At 29.4% G+C, this 13,120-nt stretch overlaps 1 protein-coding gene across 1 annotated transcript; it reads right to left on the reverse strand.

The window, feature by feature from the left end:
* Window positions 1-2,100: 2,100 nt before the first annotated feature.
* Window positions 2,101-2,871, reverse strand: LOC149968688 (uncharacterized). The gene has a single exon (XM_090168562.1). It carries the CDS (start codon window positions 2,869-2,871, stop codon window positions 2,101-2,103), a length of 771 nt encoding a protein of 256 aa, XP_090024688.1.
* Window positions 2,872-13,120: the final 10,249 nt, after the last annotated feature.

Consider the following 13,120-nt stretch of genomic DNA (forward strand, 5'->3'; position numbering starts at 1 on the left):
ATTAAATCGAGTTAGTGATTAAATAGATTAAATCATGACTAAAGTGATTAAATAGATTAAATCATGACTAAAGTGATTAAATAGATTAAATCGAGTTAGTGATTAAATAGATTAAATCGAGTTAGTGATTAAATAGATTAAATCGAGTTAGTGATTAAATAGATTAAATCGAGTTAGTGATTAAATAGATTAAATCGAGTTACTGATTAATTCGATTAAATCACGAGTGAAGTGATCAAATAGATTAAATCGAGTTAGTGATGAAATAGATTAAATCGAGTTAGTGATGAAATAGATTAAATCGAGTTAGTGATTAAATAGATTAAATCGAGTTAGTGATTAAATAGATTAAATCGAGTTAGTGATTAAATAGATTAAATCGAGTTAGTGATTAAATAGATTAAATCGAGTTAGTGATTAAATAGATTAAATCGAGTTAGTGATTAAATAGATTAAATCGAGTTAGTGATTAAATAGATTAAATCGAGTTAGTGATTAAATAGATTAAATCGAGTTAGTGATTAAATAGATTAAATCGAGTTAGTGATTAAATAGATTAAATCGAGTTAGTGATTAAATAGATTAAATCGAGTTAGTGATTAAATAGATTAAATCGAGTTACTGATTAATTCGATTAAATCACAAGTGAAGTGATTAAATAGATTAAATCGAGTTAGTGATTAAATAGATTAAATCGAGTTAGTGATTAAATAGATTAAATCGAGTTACTGATTATTTCGATTAAATCACGAGTGAAGTGATTAAATAGATTAAATCGAGTTAGTGATTAAATAGAGTTAGTGATTAAATAGATTAAATCGAGTTAGTGATTAAATAGATTAAATCGAGTTAGTGATTAAATAGATTAAATCGAGTTAGTGATTAAATAGATTAAATCGAGTTAGTGATTAAATAGATTAAATCGAGTTAGTGATTAAATAGATTAAATCGAGTTAGTGATTAATTCGATTAAATAACGAGTAAAGTGATTAAATAGATTAAATCGAGATAGTGATTAATAATAATAATAATCAGCTATTTAGGCTAATATACCTAAGGCACCACTTATAATGCCTTTAATCAGGTGGCCTCGCTCGGTCTTGGACCTTAACCGTGCTGACTTCACGGCTATCTCCGCTCAACTCTCAGCCATTCAGTTCCCTCCTGCGGCCCAGGAAGCTTGGAGCACGCTACGGTCAGCCATTGAGGCTGATCATGAGCCCGTAAAAAAATATCTTCGCGCCAAAGCTTGCCCTGGGTGGGGCCTTCGCAATCTTAAAGTTTGCGATCCGGGCTGCGCGCACTCGTCATTTGGATCTGGTTGCCTCGGACCTGTATTCTAATCGGAAGCGCTTTTTCCAACTCGTCTCTCGGAAAAACAAGACGTCTTCTGTCCCAGACCTCAAGATGGGCTCGACTCTGTACACGTCTGCCGCCGATAAGGCTAACCTGCTTGCTGCCTCCTTCCAAAAAACGTTTCCTGAATATAACTTCGACACGCTTCCTCTCCTGCCCCGGAGGGCCCCAACTATGGACCCCGTACAATTCTCTGTACCTGGTATACGGAAACTGCTAAGGACGGTCAAGCCCTTCAAGGCCCCTGGCCCCGTGGCCCGATCGCACTCCTCTCTCAAGTCCTCAAGCTCGATGAGCATGTCAATGCTTCCCAGGTCACCACGCACCTCTCTACTAATGATGTGCTTATACCGTACCAGCATGGCTTCCGCAGCGGGTTCAGCACTGAAACTCAAATCCTCTGCTGTATTGAGGACTGGACTGCAGGGCTGGAGTTAGGGGGCCGTGTGGACATTGATCGTGGACTTAAGAATAATTTACTCAGTCAGCTTAACTTTTAAAAACAATTTATTATTCACATTACTGATACGAATACATGACTTGACCAGACCAGACTGCCCTACGATTAAATTTAAAATGCCTTATATATACAAACTAAAAAATACAATACAAATAAAATTACACAATGTTCTGGTTTTTTTACGTTTGCGTCATTTTTAAATGGGCTTAAAATATGCTAACAAAAACAAATTAAGTTTACGCTATTTTACACCCAACATTCCGCCCGTCTTGAAAATTTTGATTTTAAGTACTCGATTCAAGTGGCAAAGGACATAATTTTACTATTGGTCGTTTGATTTGACTATCCATGGTTTTGATTGTGGCTACTCGAACACGGTCGTCGTGCACCTCCAGAATTCGACCCATCTTCCATTTGGTTGGCATCATGTTCTCGTCTTTCAACAGGACCAGGTCCCCGATCTTGAGATTTGGATGAGGTGTTGCCCATTTCGGTCTCTGTTGCAAACGGGACAGGTATTTCTGGCTCCAACGCTTCCAGAATTGTTGCAACAGCCTTTGACTGAACTGCCATCGTGACAACTGATTGATCGGAGTTGCAGTTAGATCAGGCTCGGGAATGGCGGTTAACGGTCCTCCAACCAAAAAATGGCCAGGTGTCAAGGCAGAAAGGTCGCTGGGATCCGTGCTCATAGACGTCAACGGTCTCGAATTAAGACACGCTTCAATTTGACATATCAGCGTCTGAAATTCTTCATACGTTAGTGTAGCGTTACCAGTAACCCTCTTTAAATGATACTTCATAGATTTGACTCCAGCTTCCCAAAGTCCTCCGAAATGAGGGGAAGCTGGGGATTTGAATCGCCACTGGATTTCTTCTTCCGTTGACCATCTGGCTATCTGAGACTGGGTTGACTTCGAAGACAGGAATATTATGAAACTCTTCAACTCGTGATCTACTCCGATGAAGTTCGATCCGCAGTCCGAATAGATATTTGCGCATTTTCCCCGACGAGAGACGAACCTCTTTAGGGCTGCTAAAAACGCTTCAGTCATCATATCACTTACGAGTTCTAGGTGTAACACTCTGGTAACAAAGCAAGCAAAGAGTGCTACGTATGCTTTAAAAGACTTCTGACCACGCCCCTTTCGCATGGTTACTTGGAATGGTCCAGCGTAGTCGATTCCGCAGTTCAGGAAGGGTCGGGTTTGAAGGACTCGGGTCGTCGGTAAGTTACCCATCAATTGATTTGCTGTTTTGGCTTGTTGACGAGTGCAACGAACGCAGCGACGAATCGTTTTATACCCTTGGCGGCTTTTGGCCCCACCCAAAATACTTTAAATAACTAAACTAATATAAATAAGTTTTCATTTTTTTTGCAAATATTTGAATAGTTTATTATTTTAAAACAATGTTAGTTTTAGTAAAAGTAAAAACACAATTAGTTATTATAATATTTAATAACTATTATATTTCAAACAATATATTTTTTTAAACACTTAACAACATATGAAACACTACAAATAAAACTAAAACATAATCTAACAAATTAAATTAATAAATAATAAAGAATTAAAGAAGGGGGTATAAATAATTTGAAGGCTGAAAAATATAAAAAACACAATGTTAAAATTATTTTAAGTGTATAAATAAAAATAATTATAATTACATCAATTCGTAGAAGGTATTTTTCCTCTTCGGTACAAAATGACATGTCGGGTTGGAAATTCGGGCTACAATTTATAAATATAAATAAATTAATCTATTAAAAATGAATATATCTAAAAAATATTTACCACAAAAATTCTTTAACTTTTGTTGCTCTACCATCGCACGAATAAAAACACTGGTTTTGGTCTTAATCGCTTCGGAAGTATATAGTTCGAGAATGTCTGAATTAATTAAAACAGATCGAACGGTATGTTGTACAGTGTCAACATGTTGAATTTGATCTAACACATGAAGTTCAGACTCAAACTTTTTTAAATTCTTGTGATTCCACCACGAAATTTGACTAGTATTACAAAATATCTGCATATATTTGCTAGATAATTGAAGAATTTCGTAGCTAAACCAACCGATTAACATAACCCTACAATGGAATAATAAATCATCGTACACAATTCCTGGACGATAACATTTAAAACTTTTATCATGCATAGAAAAAGAACAAAAGTTTTGCGATTTTTCAATTCGCGATTCGTAGGGTGCGACAAAAAATAAGGGATTTAACTTAAAGGAATATTTAAAAAAGGGGCATTTAAACTCAATCGAACCATATGGTTCGATTACTGTTTTAGATTCTAGAAATACAGTTTTTAAACAACGTTCTTCGAATTCTCTACAAATAGTTTGTTTTTTAAAAAGATTATTCATTCTTACTATTCGAAGAGAGAGAAATTTTAACGATCGGGGCAAAGAAACTACAGGCTTTAGATAGAATTCACCAGACATCTTGATTCTAGATTTCTCCTGGTAAAAATCCTTTACATTGAGATTTTATAGTTTAAGCCTGACCTATATTTTAAAAATTTAAAAATATTGCCTTTGGGAATAATTATTAATTTTGTAATACAACTAAGGTTAACTAATTATCTCTATCCTTCTCAAACAAGTTTTTATAAATTAATAAAAAACAATTAATAATTACTTTTAAACTACCTAGTACAAAATGTACTTATAAAATTTCACTTAATATATACAATTGCCAAAATAAACATATAAGAAAATCACACACTATAGTTTAAGCACGATATTAGTATAGAAAAAAGTATATAGAAGACATGAAAAAATAAGAATAATATCTATTGCATTAGCCTTGTAAAACTGATTTTATAACCACACCCTAATTATCGTCATGCGTAGAATTTATCAACTCATTACAATCTTGTAAAACTAGATTGAATTTTTCAACAATTTACTGTCACACTTTCAAACGCAAAAATTTTTATTATCATCTTCTATCATTGATCCTACTTTTTTTTTTACTCAACTTTCGCATCTCCGCGCCAGATTGAATTAATCAATAAAATTATAAACGCAGATCACGTTTTGCCAGGAGACATTCCACAGAGCCCCGTTATAAAGAGAAAAAAAACTGGTTGCTCTAATAAAACGGTTTTTTTTTTCAAAAAATTCAATTTTATTTTGTATTGCTCTGTTGTTTATGTAACTTTTCTCTATATAATACAAGAAATATTTATAAAAAAAGATTTATTTCATTTTATACACAGTGTTTTTTTTAGATTGAGGATAAATACATACCGAACTATATTCGGATTCTATACAATCTGTATCTCTCGAACGTCTTCTATTTCCTCTTACACCACATATTATACAAATTAAATGTTGAGGAAAGATTAATAATGCATCCGATGGAATTCTCATTGATAAACAATTGCCTTGTCTAAACACAACAGGTTGGTAGTAAAATCGACATTGTTTATTCCAACAATAATATAAGAGTCCACCATAGGTTTCTAACGTCTCAGTATATCCAAAACAATAAGGACAACAAACAAAACCATCTTTTTGTACTTTAACAGAACCTCTTTCTAACAAATTTTTGCAAGAAGTCTCGTCCACTGTATAAAATGAAGAAATAATTAAAAAAATATAATTAAAGAATATTAAAATTACTAAATAACATACAGTTTTTCTTCAATTTTGGAGAAAAACTGTATTTCTTAATATTCAACTCTCTCGTTTACACGGCGAATATATTTCTAATGATTAAAGGTATAATTCAAGTTTTTTATACAAATGCTGTATGTGTAGATATTAGTATTATCATAAATTAAAAACCCCGAAGATTTCAAGTTATATAAAAATAAGTCAAGGTAAAATCTTTTTTCATAATATAGTATATTTAAAATCACCTTTAGAAATAATTAATCAAATAATTATGTTTCAAAAATAATTTATATTTTGTAATTATTTTCATCCTTATTAAACGTTAATTATAATACAAATTTATCGTAAATAAATGTACTTTTTATATATTAAAAGGGGTGTTCGTATTGTTGGAATGTGCTTTCCCCCATCAATACACAAACCTGCTAACCTTGAGGAATTTAATATTTTTCAAAATTTAAGGTATTTGTTGAGTTGTATAATATCACTGTAAAAAACTAATTGCTAGTAATTTTTTTTTATTATATCACAGGTGAAATGGGAAAACGCAAGATGTCTCAAAAATCACCCCTTTAAAAGTTAAAAAAATGAAGTTATTTTATGGGGAAACCAGAAGTTAAATGCCAATCTCCTACTGAGAACCCTTGTTATTATGTACCGGCATGTCGTAAACACGCGTTTAATTTTATAGATAGTTTAAACTTTAGTGTTAGATGCTGGATTTGTACAAAACAATGTACAAACAAGTTAATTTTTAAACAACACTTGATAGATCATTTATCAACCAGCTATATAAATCAAGTCATTCGTGATGAATGAGATTTAAATCAACGGGAATACACACCTGAAAAAGAAATATTAGACGATCAAATTATTGATTATTTGAACGAATTTATCGTAAAAAATCAAGAATGGTACGATGATTTAGTAATCGACGGTAAGATTCAACCTTCGAACTCAAATGTTGAACCAACTAGTAAAGAAGAAAGTATAGATTCGAATATTCTTAACATGGCTGAAGAAACGTTGAATTCTTTAATGGAGTCTAACCCTGTGCTTACAAACGATTTGAAAATGCCGAGCGATAATCAGCTGGAAGCACTTATTTATTTTGAAGAATATTGTAAAAATAATCAAATTTTAATCCCCAACAATGCGGAAACTTCTATTGAAGTATTGCAAAATCTTGAAAAAATGATTTAAAACATGTAAATAAATTTTTTCTATAAAATCCACTGTTATTATTTTCCTACGTAAGATTTCTTTCAAACAAAATTCAATAACAATTTACTTTTGAAGATACAATTTTTTATAATATTTAATAATATTTATTTTGCCAAAGACAAAATTTGTAGGCGACCACAGAAAGTCTATATGTAACGAATACCATCCTAGTACAAACCACTCAATAAGATTAAAATAAATAAAATTTTACTCGAATAAAATCATTTTTGCGAAGAATTACAAAATAAATTATACAATTTATAAAGATTTTAAAAATAAATCAATTCCAAAAATCTGTACAAAATAAACCATCCAATAAAGATATTATTAGGAATATGAAAAAAATAATGGTTGTAAAAAAACTAGAAATATTATAACGATATAATTAAAAATAATTATAATTACATTATTTCGTAGAAGTTTTATTCTTAACTAAAAAATTAGGTATTATGTTTTAGGCTAAAATTTGTAATAGTTAATCACTATAATTATAAGAATATATTGTAAAATATAAACCTAAAAAATTATTTAATTTTATACTCTCTCTCTCGTTCTTATACATTAAATATCTATAGATCCTTTTATTAAAATTTATGCACAGTGTTTTGAGATCAAGGATGATTACATACAGAGCTTAATTCGACTTCTACACAAGTTGTATTTTTTTATATACTACATATCTTAATATATCTATTTACTTATAATTGTTTTAACCAAAAATATCTTGCTATTAACCAATTGAAGATAAATTCTCAAGTTTTTATTTATTTTGTGAGATAAATATAAATATATAAATTAGTAAAGAATTTAAATTAGAATGCTGAGAGTTAAAAATATTGATCAAATTTGTGTCAAGGTACAGTTTTTTAATACTGTCACATATTTAAAAAAACATTTCTAGAAATGATTAATCAAATAACTATGTCTCAAAAATAATTAATTTCTTATAATTATAAATAATAGGTGTAACCTTCTAACTTAATATCAAACGTAAATTATAATACAACATTCTCGTAAATACATATCCTTTAAACATATTAAAAGGGTGATTTCAAATTTAAAACAAAAATGAACTATACTTATTTTTTAAATTATAAACCTAACCTTGGATATATTATACATTAAGTATAGTTAAATGTTAATTATCTTTTTTAGACATGCGTATTCTTTTGTATAAAAATAGGGCGTTGTCAGATTAAAAAAATTACGGTTAATAGTATTACACATACAGTCCCATTCTGTATAAAAAGGTGACATTTCCATGGTAGGAAAGCACACTGACTGACAAATTTGTTTCGTTCCGGGGACGTAGTTCAAATAAGACAAGTGTTTGAACATTTTTCTTACATAAAAGTGAACTAGATTTAAATGGAAATAAAATTTGTGAAAATATCAAAGAATGCTTTCGATCCAGTTCGCGCAACCAAATTTTTAGCAGGCTTAGATTTAAAATCTGCATATGATTATATATTGGTTTCTGGAAACAGGATGTTAATAGAAACAGATTTAAAAAATTTACTTCCCGAAAACACCTATGGTCGTATTGGTAAAATTTTTCATAATGTTGTAAAAATTTAAGAAATCAGTTCTTAATTTACCATGTTTAAAAAGCTCCTCGCAGTGGTTTGGCCCTTCATTACGGAATTGATGTTTTAGCTGGAGTTATTGACATAGACTATACTGGACCAATTGGTATTGTTTTAATCAATCATGGGAAAGTTGATTATAAAATTTTAAGAGGTGATAAAATAGCGCAATTGATTTGTGAGATAATATTTTATCCATCAGTAGTAGAGTGTGAAGTATGTTTAACCAAGACTTTACCTAAAGTTTTGACATAATATACTATTTCTTGTTATTAAACAGAAATTTAAAGAAACGGAAAGAGGATGTCATGGGTTCGGTTCAACCAACTAACACAACTTAATGTTTATAATTTAATTTATGTAAAATAATTAAATAAATATTTAACCAACAGTTAAAAAATGTTTTATTTCATTTTTATATAAACAAATATCGGTATATATGATTATATATAGAATTTGTTAAAATAGAGTTAATATAATTTTATTACAAAAAAACAACAATGTATAAATACAATTCCGATTAAAAAATTAACTGGGTATATATGACCAATTCTTTCTAAATCAGATCATCCCTTCTATGATTGTTTGATGAATATAATTATTGATAAAATAAGTCTCTCCAAGTTTAGTAATCAAAACTCAATAACGCATAATTTTTATTAACAATTGATAGCATCGACCTCAAACTAAATTTATATTGCCACACAAAATTATTTAAAAGCTTTAAAAATTATAAATGTGAAGCATGAAATATTTCACTGAGTTTGTAAAAAACTGGGATCAGTTTGAATTTTCTGAAATAAGTTGACAACAAAGATAAATCTAAGCGTAAATTAAACTTAAAATTAGGTAAATGAATATTGTAAGGTACCAGAGTTTACGTACGTCTTATTATCTGGAATTTTTAGGCATCTTAGCTAGTATAAGCGTATTAAAACTTAATTTCATGTATTTGTCCGCGTGAAAAAATTTGCATTCGTGAACTTTTCTCTTCGTGTATTGAATAAATGTAACAAATTAAGAATAAATCGTTCTTATCGTATCTTAGTCTGTTTATTGTATTTGTACGTTTTATGGTTCAATAGGCCACAATAAGTTTTGAAGATGACATATGTAGTTATTTATCTCCCGTCTCTTAATGTAAACAACCTATATTATGTGTAAACTATGAAATACATTTATAATTACATTTATTATTACCACTATTATAATTTCTAGAGGGCTGTATTTTTAATTTGAATGGTTTCTTTATTAAGCGTACAGTCAATGGTTTTTATTGTCGCTTGCTTATGCTTCATTTTAATTATATTTATAATTAATTTAATTGGGTACAAATATAAAATAATGGAAAATTTCGTTACAAAAATGTATGTATATTGCATTTTTAATACATACAGCCATCTATTATTATTTTACATTTTAGCGTATACGTCACAAGATTGATTTAAAGACTTGGTTATTGGCAACAGCAAATATAATATATATAACTTAGATTAGTCAATTTATCATTTTCACAAGCTCGTTGGTATTTTATAACGACAAAACGATCGTTAGGTTTCATGGAAAACGAAATTAAAAGAAGAATTTTATTTAAAACCGGCACTCTATGAACAAATACCAAAAATTTTGATTTTTATAGATTTTGGCCTATTTCATTACTTTTGACACATAACAGAATAAAATCTGTTGACGACAGTCGAAAAAAATGAGTGCTGAACAAAATAAAGAATTGTGTAAGGAGAATGAATTGTTGTCACTACAGCATACAATTATAGAATTGAAAAAACAGAAACGAAAACTTCAAGCGGAATATATAGCAGAGAGAATACTCCTTGAAAGTTTGTTACCTTTCATACGAAAGGAACCTATCTAACGAATATTTGCAAAGGATTTCGGAAGAAAAAAGATTATTGAGTTAAGATGAATTATCCACCTGGGGCTTTTTTCGCCCTTTCTACGGTTTAATTGTTGAAAGACGGAAAGATTGTGATGTACCATTAATATTTCGCGGTAATCAGATTCATTTGTGTCCATTTATTCTTACCAAATTGGAAATGTAATATAATATCACAAAAAAAGTTTAAAAAAATTTTTATTTATAATTTTTATTTCAAGGTGTAACGATAAAATATTTTTGTGTAACCTGTTTAAAATCGGGTTGTTAATGTAGTTTATATTACGTGGTCTGTTAGAAAAAACAAACCACATCGCTTTCTATACAAACTAGTTTCGCTTTGATTTTTGTTGGCGAATAATGACTTATAAAGAAAATAAGGAACCGTTTAAGGACTATGAACTGATTAAACATTTAAATAAAGAATTGAAAAAACTGAATCGAAATCTTGAAATGGATTTAATTGCACAAAAAATGATATATTTTCAAAAAGAGCATAATTCTCACGAAATGCTTTTGGAAGGAGCCCCAAAAACTGGGTTCTTAAAGGCGATAGACGATTTAGTGGTTTTTATAGATAGCGTGTTAAATGTTATTAACGATAGTTCCTTTGTGTCAACAAAAAATGTTGTAAAATATTAATAAAAGTTTTAAATTTTAAATCAGAGTTTTTATTTTAGAGTGTGATAGCTAGAAGGATGTTAGATAATTTAAAAACAAATTATAACAATTTTTTACAAACATATTTAATTTCAGGTTCAGAGTTGAAAATTATTTTATAACATTGTATTATTCATTTTTGAGTTTTATGTTAAAAATAAAGTTTTGCAAAAAAAGTTCTATTATCAATTTTATTCAAATAAGCAAGACATTGGCGGTATAAGTTAGTGTTTTTAGATGTAAACTAGATTAATTGTTAAAGAACTAAAACCCAAAAATTAACATGTCAACCTCACAGACTGTAAAACGTAGCAGACAGTAAAAGCGAGTCTTAAAATGTATTATAAATTATACGTTGAATTTCTAATTAACTCGGCAAAAATTGTGTATTTTGATCACAAAAAAGTGGATTTTTGGTACTATTTCTCTTGAAGAATTCATTAAATACACAATGGTTTTTAAAAAGGGTACGTTAAAACTTGTATTTTTAAAATAACTTATATTGTTTTAAAATTGTTTTTTTGTTGTTGTAGTATCTTTAAAATTTAGGTCGGACAGTCGACTAGTTGTAACAGTATCAATTTTTCGGAAAGAGCCGATACATTTAAGCGATCATACAAAATAGTAAGAAATCAATTTCATTACACGAAACATCGTTAATTTGTTTGATTTATAATAGCGAGAAGCACTCTGTGATTTCGTAGAAATCTACGCTGCCTTTCGTATTTCACAGGATTATCAAGTGGAAGAAGATATTTTGGATCAATTTATAGGTTATTGCCCATTTGACGTAAGGGAATTAATGGATCATTGTTTAAATGACGTACAATATTTAAAAAGTGTTTTCAGTTTGTAAATAAATAATGTATTCTCTGTCATCACATTTAAATAAATATTTATTAAAACAAAATTTCATAAATTTACTACTTAACAAATTTTATATTTTCGCAATAGTTTCAAGTTTTATAAAACAGTCTTACACGAATTGAGCACACTGTCACGAAAAACATTTCAAACTACCAATTTTGCATAGTTTTTAGTCATTTACCCCGTTCTCGAGGAAAACAAGTTAGACGAATGATAATGTCGCACAAAATTAACAATCTCGATTTTTTAAATGTATTTTTGTCTGTAAAAAAGTACAAACCTCCTTGCCTCAGCCAAAATTTTTAGTAAATATGAAATAAGCCAGCTTGATAAGGTTTAAAAAAATTAATTCAAAGTAGTTTCAAATGTTTACAAACTTCTAAATAATTTCAATTTTTCATTATGTTGATAGCGTTGTGTAAAAAATTCGTTAATTTTTTCCTTGGATGTTAACCCTGTAGAAATTGGATTCGGGTGCTTTCAGTAATATCATCCGATAGAGTAACTTTTCAATAAATATTTGCACATAAGGATTGAAATTATTTGTATAATTGTATATTTGATTGTCAGTTTTGCCGTTTATATAATTTACCAATTTCTTTGATGTTTGACGTTTTGTGACCTATCAAAACACTTGCTTGTAACTTGTATGGTGGTTCGTAAGGTTTATATATTCCACACACATTTTTTTAAAGTTTGAAACATTGGTTTTTTTAACTTTGAAACATTTTTACTGTTTTAATTTTAGGAGTTTTTCGGTAGTTAACTTTTCTTTTAGACACAATTATAAGTATTGAAAACATGTTCAAAAATAAGTCTTTCAAACTCATACTACCTTTTTTTATTCAACGTAATATTTTTAGTCTAAATTACAAACAATTTAATATTTATTTTATCTTTTGTTTTAATTTAAATGTTAACTAAATAATATTTTTTATAGTACTCGATCGACCGATATTTTGCTAAAAAATTAATTATAAAATGCTACAAAATGGTTTAGATTTCTTTCGATCTAGACTGTTAATTAAATTATTAATTAAACAATAGACCAAAACCTTCTCGCTTAAGCTAGAATAGGGTTTTTGATTTGAACGATACTCGCACGGTATATTACCACAGTTCTGCTTTAAAACAAATTTACATCTCGGGTAATATTTTGCATGTTCTTCGAAAGGAATATCGTTCTTTTTCCAGCATAGCAGCTTTCCATTGCAGGAGAAACATTTCACACAATCTTTGAAATCTGTGTAGTAAAAACCGGCTTGTGCCAAATCTCTTACGCCTATGTGATCGATCGGGAAATTTTTTAACGATTGTATTCGTACCAATTCAGATCGCATTGGGCTTAAATTCCAAGGATTGTTCGTTATGCGTAGCACGGGAACATTTTCTGTAGATTCATCCTGAGCAAATTTGCAATTCGGATACCGCTGTATATGA

Source organism: Leiobunum rupestre, chromosome 1 (genome assembly GCF_980474605.1).
Source record: "Leiobunum rupestre chromosome 1, qqLeiRupe1.1.hap1, whole genome shotgun sequence".
Lineage (NCBI taxonomy): Eukaryota > Metazoa > Arthropoda > Arachnida > Opiliones > Sclerosomatidae > Leiobunum > Leiobunum rupestre.

Excerpts from the sequence above, each read along its gene's own strand:
- LOC149968688 (XM_090168562.1), bottom strand. The coding sequence starts at position 2,871 with ATGACTGAAGCGTTTTTAGCAGCCCTAAAGAGGTTCGTCTCTCGTCGG.